This window comes from Crocodylus siamensis, chromosome 8, assembly GCF_052110815.1.
Source record: "Crocodylus siamensis isolate JL-2025a chromosome 8, ASM5211081v1, whole genome shotgun sequence".
Classification (NCBI taxonomy): Eukaryota; Metazoa; Chordata; order Crocodylia; family Crocodylidae; genus Crocodylus; species Crocodylus siamensis.
The window spans coordinates 39408511-39429752 of NC_143402.1; the positions used below are offsets into that span (position 1 = coordinate 39408511).

General features: G+C 46.9%; 1 protein-coding gene across 1 annotated transcript in view; it reads right to left on the reverse strand.

Moving 5' to 3' along the window:
• Positions 1-11609: 11609 nt before the first annotated feature.
• The window catches only part of FRMPD3 (FERM and PDZ domain containing 3), a 161493-nt gene continuing 151860 nt past the window's right edge, over positions 11610-21242 (reverse strand). The window contains exons 16-17 of the mRNA XM_090060452.1: positions 19099-19920; positions 11610-16438 (exon numbers count right to left, since the gene is read on the reverse strand). Coding sequence (XP_089916578.1) covers positions 13566-16438; positions 19099-19920 — 3695 coding nt within the window. The 3' untranslated portion in view covers positions 11610-13565. The remainder of the gene's footprint in view (positions 16439-19098; positions 19921-21242) is intronic.

Sequence of the window (21242 nt, forward strand, 5' to 3'; positions counted from 1 at the left end):
GATCAAGGCATGGCAGGCAAGTAAGCAGGCGGTTGGCCTATAACAGGAGGATGGAGTCACTGATAGAAAGACTCTAGTAGAGGTACTCCTGTCACACCAGGATAAGTAACAGGAGTGAAGGGCAGGTTGTGGCTGCAAGTCTGCACTTCTAGTGGGGGCTAGGGAGTTAGATATCCATTGGCTGGATATGAGAAGCTGGCGCAGCAGGGCCAGGAACTGGTGCAGCAGCCCAACTGGTGCTGATGATTGGCAAGTGAACGGGGTGTAGGGGAGGCAGAGCCCCAGAACTAACTACAACAAGTCTGTGAGTAACCTTGTGATGAGAACATCACTGAACCCCTCCTTTTAGTTACAACCCCTGCCAGATCTTGTGCTGGGGATGGGAAGTCAGCCCATCTGGACTGACTTCCCATCCCCAGCCTATGGTCAAAATGTTTCGACCAGCCTCGTTTTGTTTCAAGGCTATCTTGAAGGCCTTTGTTTTGTTCTGATTTTGCTTTTCAACCTCGAAATTGGTCAAAACGGTGTTGGAATGAAACAGCCAGTGAAATTTAGCATAGCCCTAATACTTAGAAGGTCAACATTTTAAATAAAATGTTTCAAGAGCAAGTAATATATCAGCTAAAAGCCTCAAAGGATTTTCTTTTAAACGACTGTACTGTTCTGATAAGGGATTTGCAAGTGGCCTGAGTTATGCTAAGGAACTTATTGATGGGCTGGAAATTAAAACAAGTTTCCCACAAAAACAACAACAAGAGAAAAGACAATGCTTGATTATGAGGCCAGAGATGAATCATTAACTATTTCAGGAAAGATCCATAAATTATTTTTTTCTATTAGATTTTGGATATTGTCATAAATATGTAACTGGAAGAATATCAAACGCTATTGGTGCTTTTTCTGCATATGTCCAAAACATTGAATTAGGTTTGCAAGGAATTAGAACAGCAATTTATCATTTTAAGCAAAGCATTAGAAAGTGAACAGGCAGCTGAAGAGACTTCAAATCCTGGATCTTTGCAATGAACTTAATGCTTCTCTTTTTTCCCCAAGCATATCATTCATACTCCCATATTAACCTTACCAGTATCTGCCACAAGTGGAGAATGCATTTTTTCAAAGCATAAGCATCTAAGGACATATTTGCTTCCTATGACAGCTGTCTTTCTGGGTCAGTTTTAATATCAAATGACAGCTAAATTGTAGACTATATTGGCCTGAAAGGTGCCACCCATGAGTTCCTGTGTATTAAAGTTAGAAAAACAAATTCACTAAAGACACTAGCTGGTAGCCCTAAATCAGGGGTGGGTAATTATTTTGGCTGAAGGGCCACTTATTGAGTTTAGGCAAGCTGTCAAGGGATGCTTGGGTAGCCCTGCCCCTTGATAGGTGCCCCGCCCCTGGTTGTCATCTTGTGGCTAGAAGTCCCATGCCCTTACCCCTGACCTTTAGTACCAGAAGCCACTCCCCTTGCCCCCAGAAGTACTCCTTTCAGTAAGGAATTTGGCCATCTTGGAACCAGAAAAATAGTATTTTATTTTAAAAAGTGAATATCTAAAACATTCATTAGTTTGATCTAAAAAACTATTGTTGTCCTGGTTTACATGTGTTTGTGTAGTGTACATAGAGGGAATTGTATATAATACCTTAAAATTAAGTCTTACTCTTGTATATTATGGGGGGGTATAGGTTTGGTGGGGGGGCTGTAGGCATGTAGGGTGTAGGGGAGGATGTAGGCATGTCTGTGGAGGGTAGATAGGTGTGTGGGGTGAAGGAGTATGTGGCTGTGTGTGTGGATATGTAGGGTGTAGGTGGGTATGGGGTTTGTGGTGGGCTGTGGGGGAGAGTGGCTGGGGCGTGTGAAGAGGTGTGGGGGGGTCTTTGTGTATGGCAGTGCAAGGGGGGGTTGTGGGTGTATGTGTATGATGGAGTGTGCATGTGGGACTCACCCTACGAACATGCATACACACCCTCTGGGTACTGGTGCAGGCCCCATCCTGGCAATGCAGCTAGGAGCTAACTGGTGCTGGAGCAGGGCAGAAGCAGGAAGCAGGGAAATAGGTGGGGGTGGGGCGGGGCTGAGCGGCATTCTGCTGCTGGCTCTCCCTATGTCCTACTGCTCCTGGCTCCTGCCATCTTTGATAGGCAGCCAGGAACAGATATATTAATTTTCTAAATTTTTTAGGGGCCTGCAGGCTAGATAGAATGGCCTGGTGCACTGGATGCAGCCTATGGGCTGTATTTTGCCCACCCCTGCCCAAAATCTATATGAAAAAAATGCTTTAAAGGATAGTGTGTTTGATTTTCACGTTCTTTGTTTTGTTTTATACCGGCAATACTATTAATAAACCACAGTGATGTATCTAATACTTTGATAATTATTGGGGTGTTAATAAATTAATGGGGGAAAAAGGCAAAATGTTGTCTTTCCTCCCCTAAAAAGTAGATTATAGGTAGCACAGCTTGTTAATCTGATTACTATTTTTCCCTACTTGCATACATGCTTTTCTTTGTACATATTACTGTAATTAACCTTTCAAGAGCTTTCAGTATGCTTTATTAAATTATATAGACTGTTTTTTTGCTAAAACACTTTTACATTTAAAAAAATATTTGTGTAAGAGAGATAAAAAAAGGCTAAAGGAACCCTTTTCAAACTATGGACCAGATTTATGTAACTCTTGCTTTCTCAGTTATTTGTTTTCCAGATAACAAATTTCTGCAATTAATTTAGGATTGACTCTCCCTTTCTTTATAATGATTGTCACTCGTATTTGAGTATGACTACTACTAATACTGGAAATCAGTTTCGCCATGTAGGGTTCAGGAAATGTGCTAGGACAAGTCGGTGTGTATATTCCCTCCTACTACCGGCCAAGGTGGTGTGATGATGTTCTGTTGCTTGTTCTGCTTCCTTCATAGCAGAGTGCCAAGCTTACCTATCATGGGCTATATCTTCCCAGGACATTAAGTCCAGCTTGGCAGACTCTATGTTAGGGTCGGGCAAAATCTGGCCTGCCAGGCCATTCTATCAAGCCTGCAGGGTCCCTAAAAATTTTAGAGAATTAATATTTATCTGTCCCTGAGTACCTGTCAAAGATGACAGGAGCCAGGGGCAGTAGGACCCAGGGGAGCTGGTGGCAGGACCAAGCAGCCATAGCAGCAAGGCTGGCCTGACCTGACCCGGACCATCCCCCCAATGGGAGAAAGCCCATGCCTAGCAGAGGCCTCTTGCCTGGAACCCTGGGGCTGTTTCCATCTCCCCCTGCTTAAGCGGGAAATTCAGATAAGAAGGGGGAGGGGGCCGGTAGGGGAGGACCCCAGTCCTCAGGTCCAGGCCTGTTTGGCTTCTGCTGAGTCCTGCAGTTGCGGCCATGCAGCCAGGAACCACATGGTGCCGGAGCACTGCAGCAGGCAGGAAAGCAGTGAAAGTGGGTGATGTGTGTGTGTGTGCGCGTGTGTATGTGTGTGTGTGTTTATAGGGTGAGTCCCATAAGCACACCCCACCATACACATGCACCCATGCCCCCCGTCACACTGCCATACACACGGACCCCACACCCACACTCCCTCACACACTGCAGTCACTCTCCCCTCCACACACAGCTCCCCACAACCACCATACCCACCCACATCCCACATATCCACACCCCCCCACATGCTCCCTCACCACACATCCCACACACCTGTTAGAAATATTATTAAAAATGTATTATCAATAGTGTTGTTAGAACAGCACAGCTGCCAGCTCTCCCTGGTGGGAGAAGGAGGGGGTTGGAGGAGAAGCTACTAAGGGCTCTTTGTATTAAGATATCACTCTCTCTCTTTGTTCTGCAAATTTACTATCTCTTTGTTACACTAAATCACACTTCCTTTCATGCCCCCTACACTTCTCAGGCAAGATAAGAGTAATTGCCATTTTTAATGATCCTGTCCTTGGGGTTTGAACTTTTTGTAACCTGAAGTACTTTCTGAGCAAGCGCAATTAGCTAATGCATATAAGCCTATCCGCCCCGCATACTTAAGTAGTTAATTATAATGCACATGCGACGGATGACGTGACGTCATTTCATATATGTTTGTATGAACCGGAAATGAGTTGTAAGAGTTCCTGCTTCTGTACACGTGCTCAGGAGAGAGGGGATAAAGCCTGCTGAGAAGTGTTCCCCGCGGGCAGAGAGTGTGGTCTTTTGTCTTCTCTCTTTGACCCTATTTGCAAATATATACCTTTTGTGTTACTAAGAATGTGTGCCTGGAATTATTATTCATGAGCCTCCAAAGAAACAAGCTGTGATTTTTACATCACACCTATCCACCCTACAACCCCTCCCACACACCCATGTCCCCACAATATACAAGAGTAAGACTTAATTTTGAGCTGTTATGAAATCACCTCTATATACACAATGCAAACACAGGTAAATCAGGACAAAAATATTTTTTGAAATCAAATTAATGAATGTTGTAGTAGATATTTGATTTTTAGAATATAATTTGGTATTTTTCTGGTTTCCTGAAAGGACTATTTCTAGGGGTAAGGGGAGGGACTTCTTGTGGCAAAGGTCAGGGTTAGGGGGAGGGACTTCCCATCAGAAGATGGTGACCGGGGCAGGGCACCTGTCAAGGGCCAGGGCTGCCCTTGCAGCCCTTGATAGCTTGCCAAAATTTGGTAAGCAGCCCTCCAGTCAAAATAATTGCCTGCCCTTGCTGTATGTAATTACTGTATGTGACTGTATGTGCTGGCAACTAATTGGTCTAAAGATATCACCTCTGCCATGAGTTTTGATTCATATAAATCAATTGTACTTGATATTGAGAACTCAGTTATTTGCACTTTACATGTGAGTGCACTGAATGTTGATGCCTTTATGGTTACTACAATTCTGTGAACCCCTGACTTTATTCAGTTTTCTTACAAAGTCTTTCAGACTTTCTTAAAATCAGTGTTCTTCAGTTTTGCAACAGAAAGCAAGAGTTGACCATAAGCTTTCAAGAAAGCTGTCTGCCAGTGTTCCTGACTCTGAATATTCACAGGGATTATTTTGGATAACTCTATACCACTAAGGTGCCTGCTCCTTTAACGGCAGAATCTGCCTAGAGAGAGGGCCCTAGGAGCAAGGTAGAAACCCCACAGGTTCAGGTGACTATGGCAGCAGGCTTACAAGGGTGACCAGAAGAAGGCAGGGCCCTGGGCCCATGTAAGCTGAAGACAGTTAGGGCCCTAGCAGCTGCCAGGGGGTTCAGGCAGAAAAGCTCCACAGAGATACTCAAGTGCCTGCAGTACTTCTAGTGAGACAAATGAAGTTTAGGAGCTCCTAAAGTATCTGGGGCTAGGATACCCACATTGCTGAGGGAGAAACTGGCCCTCTCAGAGGGACAGAGTGTGACCTCCAGTGTTTACTGTTATGTTATAGCTCAGGGGCTCATATTTATGTTGTTGTTTTTAATTTGGTGGACTGGGCTGAGGGTATTGGGGAGGAGGAGATCTCATTGGGGCACTACTGTGCAGAGCCCCTGCAGCAACAGGGCGATGAGCAGACCCCAGCACCAGCGGCTGTAGTGACAGGGGCTGCAAAGAGCCCAGCACCAGTGAAGGTGCAGAAACAGAGCTGCGGAGAGCCCAGCACCAGTGGGGGTGTGCAGACAGGGCTGCGGAGAGCCCAGCGACACTGAGCAACAGGAGGCCAAGCTAGATCAAGGCCTCAGAGGGACAAAGTTTGAATACCATCTGCAAGGCACGGGATGTGATAAAGGGGAGGTTTTGGAGTCACGCATCTAGCCCATAAGGCTTGGGGTGTCTCACAAGGCATTTACTTAGAGCAAGGGGTGTAAGAACCCACAGTTTAGTGGGATACACCAGGACTGTGACTGCATAGCACCTTGAGGGCAGCCTCCCCATCTACCATCTATTATCTTAATCATCAAGATGTGGCAGGTGAGAATAGAAGGCACCCACGGGGTGAAGCTAGCAAGCTCACATGATCCTAAGGGCATCACGGCTCTCCCTAGGGCCCCCACCCCATGACAATCACTATCACAGACACTTGGATTAAGAGAGGAATTTCTTGCTTCCAAATCTTCATTGAGTCTATTAGACCCCAATACTTCTTCCTTCGTAAAGAAAAGCAATAAATTGAAGGAACCGGGTGTAATCCCATTGACTTCAGGTGAATTATGGAATGAATCTGGCCTACATTTTGCTATTAGCTACAGCAATGGAAATGCTAACTTCATAAATTTATTCTGTATTTGCATTGGTGTAACTAAGATGATCACAGTTTATTATTTGTCATGGTAAAGGCTAACCAATAAATGACATCTTGAGCCTATTTAAAAACAATCGGGAGTTGACCAACAATTAAAACATACTTTGAAGAAGTGCTTAACAGCTCTTTTTGAATGTGCCTATAATCATGCTGCCTAGCATCTACATTGTTTTACATAGATGTGTTAATAAAACTGGCTTAGAATGAACTGCCCTTTTCTTGTTGCATAGCTCTTTGTGTTGCATATGTTGCTGTGAACTTGGCCTTTTCCAACAACATGGTAAAAACGTGAAGATCAAATGGAGTGATCCTATTTTGAAAAAATGTAAGCAAGCAGCCTTTTAACTCTGCTCCCTTGACTTGATATCTACGGCCTGCCACTCATAAGGACATCAAGAGGGAGTATTTGGAGTTCTGTCTTTTAATGCAGCACCTTTGCTCTTAAAGTGTATTTGTTGTAAAATAATAGGGCTTTGCGGCATGAAAAGAAGAACCATGTGCTACGATCAAGATGTGGGTCAAACTCACTGAAATGGAATTATATTACCAAACAAAACAACTATTTGAATACAATGTCTTGTTGTGTGTCTTGGTCTTTTTCCTATATACTTAATAGGAAGGGAACATCTAATAAGCTGCTTGGCGGGTTATCTTTTCTGATCTCCTTTTCACTCATGCAACCAAAACCCACGTGGCTTTGGCCAGCTCTGCAACAGTTTGGCAATGCCTACCTGTGCTAGAAGTGTGCTTGATTTTTATACACAGGAATCAGGGCAGGCTAAAGAATCATTGAAAACCTAACTATGATCTAAAAATAAGTGAGTGCTTGGACATACTCCTTTGTATTTGACCAAAAGTTGTCTCAGGCTGAATAACAACATAGTGAGATTGTGCACACTTCCACTATGCTGTAGCTGAGTCCCTTGGAAGTGTGTGCACTATAGACAGGGCCTTGGAAAGAGATATGACGTGCAAAGCTTCACAAAACATAGTGTCTCTGAATGATACGTACAGCGCTGTGGTAGCTTGTTTGAAATGTATTATAATTAAGACCCTAGTTGCTTTTAAGCACTACCCCAGGGAAGCAATCAGTGGTGTAACAAAGAGTCAGTGCCTAGGTAAACTCTGGGGGTTAGGGAGGAAGTGTGCAGGTGCTAGGGAGGGGGTACTAGTCTTACCCATGCTGGGAACTGCTCTCCCAGCATCAGCTATTGCTTGTAAAGTGGCAGCAGCCAGGAAATGTTTTGGAGTTACCAGCATGGCAATACAATCCACAGGCAATTCTGATGTCCCCGCTAACTTGGTGTCTACCTCCAGTTATGCTACTGGTAGCATTAAAACCGGTATTCACCAAAATGCCAGAAGCAGAGAAATGAGCCCTTGCTAAATCAACTTCCACATTCTCCAATTCTTTGCTTTACAAACCCCAGGTATTTTTCTATTAGCATTTGGAGGACCGGGGGAGGTGAACCACTTTTGGTTCCATTATTCCATTGTCACTCAGTCCCATAACGTACAGCACATACATTGCGGCCCACATTTTAATATCCCTAGCATGAAGATGCTTAAACTTGCTTATACCAGTACACGCCCAGCGCAGCAGAAACAGCCCCGCCTGCCTGGCACCAAGCAACAGCTGGAGGCAGAGCTGCTGGCAGTCTTCAGGCTGGATCCCATGAGTTTGCAGCCTGCAGACCAGATACAATCATTTGGGGGTGAGGGGAGCGTGGCGGATGCAGCCAGTGAACTGTATTTTGCCCACTCCTGGTCTAGCACAATGGAGCTTTGAGCTGTGAATGGGGCTCCCCAGCACTGCTGCTATTCAAATAAAAAGTAATAATACTTTTTGGGTCTTTACAAAGGAATTTTTCTTTATAAAGACCCAAGCTGCCTGCTAAATGTCACTAACAGAACTCAGCATTAAGTTCTTTGGAATGCACCTCAGACATACTACCCATTCAACAATGAATGACAGATTTAGGCACTGGAAAGTCCCTTCATCTTTCTCTGTTTTGCTTCCTGCCCTGCTATGTGAATTGCCTTTTTCTCCCATTCCATATTGTCAGTTATTTCAACAGGGAGGTACTATGGTGGAGAAAAATACAAAAGAGGTTAGTGGTACAAAGGCAAGTTCAGAACATGCAAGGCCAGAGTTCCTGTCTTTACTCAAAGTTTATCTGAGACACATCAAGAAGCTCCTGTGTAGTACTTTGTTCCTCATATGCTTTAGTTAGCTCTTTTATCACTTGTGACTTCAAAGTTCTTAGGGGTTTTGAAGCACATAGAGGACTGGGATTGATGCTTTTCCTCTCTCCAACCAGGATCTGCAAGACAGCATTCTCTGTGTGAGGCAAGGTATCTCCCTCTTCCCCACTCCCCGCTCCCAGCCAAAGCAAAAGAGTTGTAGGAGAATCATCATCATTAGCAAATATTTTGGTCTTGGGGAAGCTCATGGGTTCCTCTCAATATCTGTCACTTTTGGTGGCCAACCTTCATAAAAAAATACAGAGCTACAGTTCAGTAGGGCAGTGATCCCAGCAGAATGTGACTGTGAGGTGGGCCACTGTATTGTTTTTTAAAAGGGCTATTTAGAAGCATAGCAGCAAATGTAAAGCAGATGTAAAACAGTAGCCTCTTGAAGACATACAGTCTCTCTCAAATATCCCCATGGAAATTACCTGGCTTGGTCCTGGAGTGCGGCTGACCTGCGGAGTATTCACAAAGGGATCTGTGGGCAAAGATGGTGTAAAGTTCACCTTTGCACTTGCCTCATCGGGGGCAGCTTCTGAGCAGGCCATTTCATTATGCTGGGCTAATGCTACCTGAAGGATGCTGTGGCTCTTCACTTTTTTCCAAATCCTTCCTCCAAGCTTGCTGGGATTCCACCACAATCTGTGTTCCCATTTAACAATACAGGAAGGGCTGAGTAGTCATGGCCCACAGGCTGAGAACCTGTTTTCCAATTCAGGCGAGCTGCCCATGGTTGGAATCACAATCAAACAGTGGTCCAATGCAGGGCACTCTATTTGCTGTTATGCTCCTTTGTCCAAGCTATGCACTCCTCCCGTTATTTTTGTGACAGAGAAAGAGTAGCATAAAAGCCTATTCAGTGGATTTGCACCCCTGGATGATCACTGTTTAGTGGCTTTAGGTCCTGATTCTTCCAGCAGTACAGCCCACAGTGTCCACATTGCACCAGCAAATCTGGGCCAGAGAGCGTGGAGGTAACCGCATCTCTTTCTTTGCTATTATAAGTGACAATGCTTGCCAGCCCTTGCCTTACTGCCCAGGCAAGCTGTGCTGGGAAAGGCACTCACACGTGCTTCTGCAAAACAGGAACACCAGCATTATGACTGTAAAGATAAGGGAAGTGTTCAAGATACAAGAAACATGGGGGTCATCAGACTCTGTCAGGACTCTGTGAGTAGGGACTCCTTAGGTTTGCACTTTCCTTCTGGAGTGGTTCAGTGAGCCCAGAGGTGTAGCAAGCTCCTGGAGCGCCCGAGGCAGAGTGCTGACCACTGGGGAGGAGAGTGGGGTCAGAGAATCTTGCCTTCCCCTGGCTCTCTCTCTATTCTGGTGGCAGCTCCTGCAGCTATATTAGCAGGATCTCACACTGCTGCAGTTAGAAGTTAGCCCTGCACTCTCCCCAAGTACCATGCTGGTTCCCTTCCTTTGACTGATCTGCTGCCTGCTTGGTGCTCCCTGCCCCATCTGCTGCTTTGCTGACTGCTCCCTGTCCTATCCACTACTGTGCTCCCTGCCTCCTCCCTGACTGCTGCATGCCACATACAGAAGCTGCCTGTGCCACTTGTGGCCCCAGTGCTGCAGGTTGACTACCCCTGCCATACACTATTGAGTGCTGGGCTGCCTGGTTTTTATAGCTGGACAGTATAGGGCTGTGCCTTCCATAGCAAAGGCTCCTGGGATGGGGTGTGATTCTGGCATGCACCCCCTCTAATTTAGTGCTTGAGGCAGGTGTCCCACTCACTCCACCTTAGTTATGCTACTGGTGAAGCCAGGTTCCAGGGGGAGTGGTATTCAGCCACGCAGACAGGATGAAGGGACCCAAGAGTAAAAGTGCATTGAGTCTGCAGATTGATTGATGTCCTGGTTGGGGCATCAGTAGAGGGCAGTTGTCCTTCCAAATCAGAATTGAATTAATGCCCTGTTGGGATATTAAGGAGTTCTTTGCTGCTGGAAGTGGTATCTGACATATGAGAGGTCAACTGAGTTCCAGGTCATGAAAGATCTCCTGATTCCCTTCATAAGCCTGTCACTTCTGGTGTCCTGGTTAAATTCCAACCTGGAATTTAACCTGGAATTTCCAACCTTTATGTCTCCCTAAACTTGCACTTGCTCATGCTTTTCTTCATTTGCTCAGTAGCATAACAATCGGTGGACAAGCTGGGCACAAGCCTTGGGTGCTGCTTACGTGGGGGAGGTGGATGCTAGAATGGAGCTAGGGATTGCCCCACCCTCCTGTCCCCCCACACCCTGCAACTTCCCTGCAGCAGCTCCAGCTCCAGCTCCAGTATCAGGAAGGGCAGAGAAGTGGCAGCAGTGTGTGGCTGGAAGTTCACTGCTGTTGTACAAGAGGTCCACTCCTTTTTTGTCGCTGAAAACTGGTGTAGGCATCACATATCAGCCCTGCACCCTCCCCAAATGCCACTCAAATCTTCTTCCTCTGACCAATCTGCTGCTCTGCTTTCTGCTCCCAGCCTTGTGCTCCTTGTTGGATCTGCTGCTCTAAATTCTGCTGCCTGTCCTGTGTTCCCTGCCCAATCTTCTCCTTTGCTTTCTGCTTCATGTCCTGCATGGCAGCAGTAACAAATGGAAATGACCTCTTCCTTCACCAGCAACTTCTTGTGCTGCAGTGTGTGCTACTGATAACCCAGGGCTCACGATTGGCCAGGGATGATCTAGCCTCAGGCAGGAGGTTGGACTAGATAACCTCTGGAGGTCCCTTTCAGCTCTACTTCTCCATGATCTCTATGTATTCCTTTCCCTGAAACAATAGTATAGTGTAGCACTTAGTGTGTTTTAAGAAGCTACTGCCTTTTATTCAAGAACTGACTGCATTTCAATGGCAGGGAAGTATATTTTGATGTTTACAAATGGTGCAACATATAAATAATAACAATCACTTCACAGTCTTAAGAAAAGACACAAAGTGTGATTTGGGATTTTAAGATTAATATATTTAATCTTTCTTGCTTGTAAAACAAGACATAAATTTGTGTGTATATATATATATATATATATATAATTTATATATTTTTTAAATTTATATATACTATATACAGACAATAAAAAAAAATCCTCTGTATTAGACTGAGAGATTTAATGAAGGAATGATATAGGCATTATAGGGAGCTCAGGAGAACTCTTGGTTTTTTAATAGATAATTGACCAGGAAAGAAAAACATAGCTCCCTGTTAGCCTTCAGCATTGTAACAGGCATTGCCCACCATGGACTAAGTTCCGCTTTGGCTGTTCCACTGTATGTTTTGCTACATGGTTCTTGAAAGCAGGAGATGAGAGGTTGCTCAGTCCATATAGTGAGATCCTCTCTTCCTCACTGATGACAATGGCCAAAGCCTGGTACAGCCGTGGGATAGGGAATGTTATTGCACTAGATAGAGGATGCATGTGTTAAAAGCACATTGTGCATTTCCATAACTCTTATGGAAGAACAAGAGATTTCAAATGTGCGTCTTGTATAAAAAATAGAGGTGGGAGATGATCCATCATACCTTCAAGGTCACTGATCAGCTCCATGCACTCTGTAAGCAATGGGGCACATTCACTGAACTTACAGACTAGTCTCCTATGTGACACCTGCCCTCACTAGTGAATCTAATTTCTCTTTTTTTCAGATACCAGGTATGCTCTAAAGAAAGACTCAAGGTTCCTTCCAGGACCTGGTCTTTCTAGGTGTGCATGAGGTGGCATTGGTGGAGTATTACAGGTGGGTGCCTGACCTTGGATTTCCTCTCAATGCTGCTGTGGAGGACAGGAAGGTGCACTGATGCACCAGTTAAGGCGCTCTGATTCATTAGGTTTAGAAGCTAGACTTGGTGCAGTGTCAAGGGAATGACAGAAATCAAGTAGGCACCATTTCACTATGTGTCTGGAAGTAAAAAAACTCAGAATGCTAAATAACATTTCTCTTGGCAATTTATCCAACACAGATAGTAAGAGGATTCCCTCACACCAAGGGCCAGGGCTTCTGATAGGAGGCGGGTGGAACTGGCTGGTTCAAACTGAGCCTGGGTATCTCACCCCCAAAGCATGTCTTGAACTGCAGCCTGATGTTACAGATGCAAATGAGTTGGGTTTATTCTGTTTCTCTCTCTGTTATGGACACTAACGTTGTCACACAGGGCTGTAGACAGAGAGCTGAATCAAGTCCTGGAGAGGGGAGGTAAAGAAGGTCTCCCCACAGTTGCTAGCCCAGTTTCTGGCTTGTAATAACCACAGAATAGACTGGATTCTCTATGGGTTCTTTGATTCACGTATCTCCATCCAGCAGAGGAAGAAGGCAAAGGCACCCTGCTTGGACAGATTAAGCTATAACTCTGGGGTGTCACATTGCACTACCCCTCGCCTATGATCAGTACTAGTGCATGCACATCTGGGTTGGGATTGTGGAATCTGTTAGGGTAGTCCAACTCAACATCAGGTTTCTTGTACCCTCCCTACAGCAGACTTCCGTCCCAGTCCCTAACCTCGCAGCAAGGATTGTTAGACTGAAGGTTCCAGCTGCTGCTGCCTGAATGGTACATTTGCAATCTGGGCGACTCTGGAGGCATAAGAGCTGTTTACGTGGCAAAAACACTGGTTTGGCTCTGAATAGATCCTGGCTAAAGTGAAACTAGTAGATCTCAGCTCAGTTTCTGCTAACAGAATAGCCCAGAGCACAATGACAAAGTAAAAAGTGTCAGCTCTCTGCACAGGGGAGGCCCAGAACCAAATGAAACCAAAGCAGCATGGAGACTGAGTTACACCTCTCAGGTAAGGTCATTGCCAAGACAGCATGGGAGAGCATGCAGAGTGGCTGTCTGGAGCCCATTGACAGGCTTGTTAGACAGCTAATTATGGGATGCAAGTTTTCCCTCCAAACTCCATCAATGTAACTATTCATTTAATAGAGAAGTTGAAAAATGTCTTTGCCTCTGGAACCCCTACTGGATGTAGGCCTTCCCTTCAGACACACGCTCTCACTATACTGATGTGATGCAAGAATCACTGACACGCAACTTGGCATATACTGGCTCATTTCTTTTTGTAGCAGGTTTACTTATTGATCAATGTCTTTAAGGAGCGTGTGAACGTGCTCATAACAGTCGCGACCGTGGTTGATTGGTGGGCCAGCTGCTCCGCTGTCTGATGGTGACTCAGCGTTCTGGCTGTTGACTCCTCTGCAGCCCTCAGCAAGAAAGTGTAGTTGCGCACCACCTCCTCTACCTTGGCCAGCAACTCCTGGCGCTGGGACTCAGAGCGCACAATATACACCAGCCTCACAAACGTCTCTATGAGGCTGCCTAGCACCTGGAAACTGCTTGTGATTGCTGAGAGCATGTGTGTGGGGCTCTTATCAACAGCTGCCACCCTGCAGCAGGAGGCCCTAAACTCCTTGAACTTCAGGGCCAGCTCTTGCTTGTACTCAGCAAGCTGGGAGATGTAGGTTTTGCAGTCCCGAAGTTCAGGGCTCACCACACACTGCCTTAGAATGGTCAGGAGCTCATTCGTATCTAGCTGCACTTGCAGAAACCCGTCTGGCAATGAGTAGACATGGCCTCGCAGGGCACTGATCTTAGCCAGGCTCCCTTCAAAGGTGGAGGTCCTTAAGTCTATTTCCTGGGTCTGGCTGTCATCAGGACTGCTGCAGGCAGTGGCATCCAGAACCTGGAGGGTCCTACTCATAACTGGGACCACCTGATTTTCCAGCTTCATGCCAGGGAGGATCTGCATGGGGATAGAGTAGGATAGCTCATCCTTCTCACTCCCATCATCTGCCACATCACACTTCCTGTAGTAGAAGCAATACCGGATGGAACAACACTTCTCATCCTCCATGTCTTCATCCTGCAGCTCAGCATGACTTGGGTACATCTCCTCCTGGACAGAGAAGACTGCTGAGCTCTTCTGGTTCTTCTTTTCCTGTGCAATCTGAACGTAAGACGGGTCACCTCCTCGTGGGGATTCCTGTACCTTGCTCTTCAGAGCAGAGCCATGGATGCCGAGGTCTACCTCCTTCTGCAGACCTTTCTGCTTTGCTGGATAGACATTCTGGTAAATGTCAGAGGAGAGAGATGTTCGGTCAGTCTTGTCTATCTCGCTGACACTGTAGTGGCGCATGAGCTTCTTGTAGTGTGGTGCCCCCATGCACTCTCCACGGGAAGTGCATGTTGTCAAACAAGATACGCTGTTCTCTGGATCCGATCGGCAGTCCCTGGACTCTAAGCTCATGGATCGTATCCGCCTGCCATTGGATGGGCTGCTCATGCTTGAAAGCCTAACTGCTTCTGTCTGCTTCTGGTCATCTGTGGCCTTCTCCCCACCTTGTCTCTCTGCTTCTGGTGCCACCAACTGGTTTGGGAGTGGCCTCACCCCTCTGCAAATCCGTTTGCAGTCACAGCTGCGCCTCTGTTCTCTGGACATCCCTGGGACCTTCTGCACAGGGCTGCTCCTCAGCTGACAGCTGCAGCGCCCAGGTATGGAAGGGTGCAGGTATTCCTGCGGAGGAACATCACCTTTTGTCTTTGGCTTGAGCAGCTCTTCTAGGAATTCCAGCTCATACTGTTTCACCTTCTGCAGCTGGGCCTGCCGCTCATCTGTCTCTTTCTTCAGCCGCGTTGGGAAGGTAGCAGAAAAAAGGTTCTTCAATCTGAAGGGGGCTTTGGGGACTTTGGGCTTAGCTGGGACATCAACATCTGGTGAAGTCACCTCCAGGACCTTTTCTGATTTCTTGGAAGGCACAGTGCTAATCTGTAGGCTCTCGGACCTGGGCACCAGCTGGATCTGCCCTTTGGGATCTTCACTGGTGGTCCTGAAGGTGCTACTTGGAGAGGCAGAGAGCAGACCACCACCTTCAGCTTTGAAGCTTTTGACAGAACTCTCATGTTGCATCTTCTCCCCTTGGTTCGAAGGAACCATGTGTTTCTGAAAGGCATGGTTTGTAGCATCACTTCCTGCCTTCTGACTTGCCTCCCTGCTCGCTGGCTTCCCTGAAGGATCTTGGCTTCCTTTTTGCTGATAGCTCTTGGAGGGAAATGACTTGGTGGGCAACTTTTCATTGCCCACCGGGGGGAGATGGAACTCTTCAACCCTACTGCCTGCAGGTTCTTTAGGGCTTGGACAGGCTTCATCTTGTGGCTGCTGAGGCTGCTGCTGTTGTTGGCAGTTGCATAAAGTCTCTATAGCTAGCTCACTCCCTTTTAGTTGTAAATGTTTGCTGCTAGATGGTGCACAGCTTTTGGTCCCATTGGTTTGCTTGTCTTCTTTCAGAGTTGCCATCACGGCTGCCCCCTGGGAAGGCAAACCCTTATTGTTAGCAGCTTGCTGCAAAGCAGCTGAAATGATGGCAGGTGTCATGCCACTCTTAGGGTCCAGAATTAGCTTGGGGCTCAGCCGGACTTCTTTGGGTATCTTCTCTCGTAGGTCCTTCACCTGCTCTCCACTCAAGGCAGCTGCCGCAGCATGCAGTGACACCTCAAAGGCAGCTTTAGAGAAGCTGGCACCTTTGCACTCAGAGCCTGGTACCAACACACTCCTGTTCTGCTCATTAAGATGGGGGGACAACACCGGCTGGACAGCCAGGGTGTAGCTTCGCTCCATGTGCTGCTGCTCCTGTTTACTCCTGCCATTAGCGATATTGGGGCTTTGGTTAGAGAAAGCTGGTTTCAATGATGGGCCTGCCTCCTGGCGTGCAAGGGGGTAAGGAGAGGTAAGCACAGCCTGGGCTGTGCAGCTCTGGATACGGAAAGGAAGGTCCTTCCTGGTAAGCAGGTTTTCTTTGTTGATGTGCTGGGCCAGGAAGTAGGCTGCATTTTGGTGCTGCTTCATAGCTGAGACCATCTCTGAGACATCAGTTAGCTCAGAAGAGTTTGTTTCATGGCCAGAGTCCAAGGATGATTCAGGGGTGATGGCAGCCAGAACAATCAGACCTGAAGAAACATAAGAGGAATATGGAGATGACAAACTATTTGGAAGAGACAGGAACATAGAGGATCAGAAGGACCACAGAAAGGCAGGAAGGAGATTTTCAGTGGTGAAACCTCAGTTACCTCCTCCCACCAAAACCTTCATGAAAAACATCTCTGGGGCTCAGAAGAGTTTCTAGTAGCTCACCTGCTCTGGGCTATGCTTGTACTGGTGATCAGGAATCCTTTCCAGGCAATTTCAATTAAGACCAATTGCCAGCATCTGTCTGAGTAACTACCTCAACTCAGTGAGAGCACTTGTCCTGGAAAAAGGCTGTGGGAAGGAGTCCAGAGTTAGGAATAGCCTGATCACAGGGAGTTGTCTGGAGCAATAAGGAAAATCTGGTGACAATAGCACTACAGTAGTGAGCAGGGCAGCATGTGAGAACTGGGCCACTTGGCTGGTGCAGTTATATCATTTATGCAACCTATAAGAATCCATTTGATAGTACAGTTGTACCTAAAGGGAAGACCTAGCCAAGCTGGTGCCACCCTTTTACCAACCTACTCACATCAAGAGAGGTGGTGAACTTTAACTGGGCTTCATTCAAAGGCAATGCCCTTGAAGAGGTTGACTGAATGTTTTCCATTTGGAGAGGCCTGGTGCTCAGGGAAAGAGATAGCACCCTCACTGCCAAGCAGCAGAGGCATGGGTTACAATGGAGCTTGCCAGAAGCAGGTGCAAGAGAACCAGGATGTTACAGTGCAGGTGGCCACTGTAACAGGTGACTTCATGAAGATGAAGATGCTGTACTGTGCTTGGGAATGACAGTGTCATCGGTACAGAACACACAGTCTCAGACCGTCAGCCTTGGGTGGGAGAGACTGTGGCTTGGGAATTGGTAAGGGAGTCTTTCATTTCTAGGTCACTGGTTCAAATGCATCTCACATTCCTAGTGACTGAAAGCCATTACCCTCTGACAGCTGCCTGTGTGAAATCAGCCTGGGTCTCAGTCCATTTCACAGAGGACAGGTGTCTTCTTCACAACTGACACAAACTGTTCCAATGAGAAAGTGAATGTGCCAGAAAAGCTAAACTCTCCCTTTAGTCTGAGAGATGGTCTTACTAGAATTATGCAGAAATGCATTGTGAGGCTGCAGTTTGGGGAGGGAAGCAGCTGCTTCTCTTGCTGACTACATTGTGCCTGCTCTGTGGGCAAACAGAGGAAAACTGTCAGCCTAGCACCATTCACACTTCAACTAAAGCTACTCCTAGGGAGGTCTTTCTCTCCTTTGGAAAAGGATGGGACAGAGCTGTTCTTGTCAATGCATTGTGTGGTCAGCAGACCCAGCAGCTTCCTCCAAAACAGCATCACCCTGAGTTCTCTGATGAGCTGTCAGAGTGGGCTTCCCTCTGGGTGTATGGGTTATTTAGGTGCCATGCACCAACTCTGATGTTGGCAGGAAGGGTCACAAACCAGTGAGTCATTTACCACCATTGTTTCCTGTCTGGAAAGAATTCCCCAGATTGCCTGTAATCTTCTCATCACAACATATCAATGAACCCATGGCACTTTGTGGCAAAACATTCCCCAGGTTCTGTCATGGGGAGTGAGAGTGGGGAGGATTTTTGGACTCTACATAGCTGAGAAAACTCCCTGCATACCATAGTGCACTGCTCTGCCAGGGGTCCTTTTGCACTGGCTTGTGGACAGTCCTAGGGTGCAGGTAGTTAGTAGACCTACCAAATGCAGAGAAGCAGTGCATCAGCTCTGCTTAGAGGCTGCTGGGTGGTTCCAATATCATTGTGCTTCATGGAAAAGAGGATTCCTGTAGCAGGCTGCACGCCTCAGGGGCTGTGGTCCAGCTGGAAGCAGGCAGAGGGTGATTCAAGCTGCCTTGATGGACTGGGCCAGCTGATAATGATAACTGGTTGGCCCAGTGGGAGTTAAAAAGCTCCCAAAGGAGAAAGACAGGAGGGCTGTGAGGCTGCAGAAAGTCTGATCCAGAGAACTTTCCCTGGGCCAAAGAGTGCAACAGAAGCTGAACATAGCTGGATGAACCCTGAGCCCTGCTTCAGAGCTGCTGCTCTCCTGGAGGTCTGGAAGAAGACCATGAGTGAAGCTGAGAGACTGTGAGTTTGCTGGAGGCAACAGGAGAGAGAGAAGGGAGAGTGAAGGCTAGTGGCTCCAGCACCAAGCCCAAGCACTTTCTCCAGGTCTGGGAAAAGACCCTGTGCTATTTGTGTGTTTGTTTTTGTAGATTGTTTACATTGATTCCTTCCAGGAAGGAGCTTCCCCTGGGGAAACAAAGGCTGTGAACAAAGATTGCCTGAGCTGAGCTATCTCCAGTCTGCTATAATTCCATATGCTGGTCCCCAGATCTTGCCAGCCCCAGCCTGCCTCTTAGTCCCACCACTCTTTCTGGGAATTGGCTCTTTACTAAGCTTCCCTATACAGCAAATCATACTTGAGATAGAGACAGAGAGAGAAGAGAGGACAGGGATGAAAGGAGAGGGGAGGGCAGAGCACAGGTGTGCATATCACATACACACACACATGCGTTCATATCACATGAACACACACACATGCGTGCACACAAGTGTACCCAATGTACACAAATTTGTACACATGAAAGGGAAGAAAAGGGATAGGGAAGAAGAAAGGCACTGCCCTCTCCATTACCTGCTGTCTGCTGTGGCTGGGGGTGTGGACAATCCTCTGAAGCAGCCAGGGCTTCCAGAGCCTGCAGGGTTGACACCAGGGCGTCGTCCAGCTCCTGAGCATGGTCTCTGACAGTACGTGTCTGCACACTGTCTATGAGGGTCACTGGGATCTCATCGTACAGGATTCCACAGAGGTGCCGGCTCTGCTCCTGGCTCTGTGCAGCAGCCCGCCGCTTAGGGTCATCCTCATCAGAGCTGTTATCTCGAAAGCCAGGAGGTGGAGCAGCTATCGCAGGAAGCAAGGCGGTGGTCTCATCCTCTTCCTCATCGCTCCCTGGAGGAGGAAGGGACATCAAATCAACCATGTTGTCACGGGAGCTGCCAGGCTTGCTGCCTTTCCGGGAAGCCAGCCTACTCTTGATTTTGGTTTTGCAGGAGTCACAGTAGAAGTGCATGGTGTCATTCCTTGTGTGGCTGTCCATAGTATTGGCCCTTGCCCTCATTGCATGATGGTCCCGATCGAGGCCATCTGGGTTGTACTCATTGGCAGCACTGTCGTAGCCTTGACCAGAGCTTTTGGAAGTAGGGTCGGATTTGGTCCTGGGCCTGGTTTCCTCAAAGAAGATCAGGTTTTCATTGATGTCCGTCCTGTTCTCTCGTTCCTTCCTCTGTTCCCGCATGTGCAGGTAACAAAAGCTGACGAGCTCCGAGTCCGATGCCTTGGAAACTCGAGGGTTGGGCTCTCCAGGGCTGGAGGCAGCACCACCCAAGAACCCGCTCTCTTTCTTTCCCACATGCCCCGTTCCAGTGGGCCGGTAGATGTTGTGCGCATTGATGTAATCTGAATCAAAACCACATTTATAATATTAGAACAGCACCCATGATGAGGCAGGGCAGGCAGGAAATCCATCATGCACCCTGCCTCAGCTTTAAACCCGTTGGGGTGTTAGAGTGGACTTGGAACAGGCAGCAACACCAAAGGTACATTTTGCCTGGACATAGCTGCTTGCTCTCCTGCAACACACCCACAGCGTCTTCCAGCTTGGTTGGTGCAGGCCTCACTCTGATGGAACCCACTTGGCGTACCCACCTGCATTCTGTACATTGGGAGACTTTATACACAGAATCACCGCACAGAAAGCATGGGAATATAGGTCAGGAACGGACCAAGAGAAGTCACCTAGTTGACCGACACCCCCTCTCCCCACTACCCGACTTTGTTTCAGGCTAAATATACAGAGACTGTTTTTCACAGGTGTTTGTTTCACCTGTTCTCTACAATGAATGAGATTCCATATCCTCCCTGAGCATGCCAGTCCACTGCTTAACCATCCTTAGTGCCAGAAAGTCATTTCTTAAATCTCTTCTGCTGGTAATTTAGCTAATTTCTTGTCCTTTCCCCAGTGGATGTGGAGAACAAGAGATCATCATTCTTTTCATAACAACCTTTAAACTCAACCTTTTCTATCCTGGAAAGTTGGTATTTTTTCCCCTCAATTTTTTCTTCTCTGAACCAAACAAACCCAGTTCCTTCATCCTTTCCTCTGGCCTTGTCTGCTGAACTTCCTGTCATTCTTGTTGCTCTCCTCTGGATTCTCTTTGACATGCACCAAAATATAATTTTTGGGCCCTGTCATGTGAAGAGAAACAGGTGGCAGCAGTCTCAGCAGAAAGGCAACCTACAGCAAACTAACCAGTGTTGTACACAGTGCTTGTGGAAAATATTGCCTAGATCTACTCAAGGGAAAGGTTGAATGCCAGGTGCATGAAGCAGCATAGGAGAGATCTTCTGCTTGAACAAACCCTCTGTTCAGCAACACCTTATAGGATGCATTAACTTGACTCTTCAGTCACATCCAATGACTCATCCATTTTAAGACCAGAAGTGACAGTTGAGATTGTCTAATTTGACTTCCTGCATAGCACAGGCCCAACAGAATTTCATCCAGTTGTTCAGGTTATGGCTGAACTAGTTACCTTTGAGAAAGAGATTTAAAGCTTTCAAATGGTGGTAATTTGTTCCAATGGTTAATTACTCTTGCTGTTAAGGACCTGTGCCTTATTTCCACTTTCAATTTGTATAGTTTCAACTTCTGGCCACTGGGTCTTCTTGATGTTAAGAACTTTATGCTCTCAGTAGTAAACATTATGTATGGAGTGTCC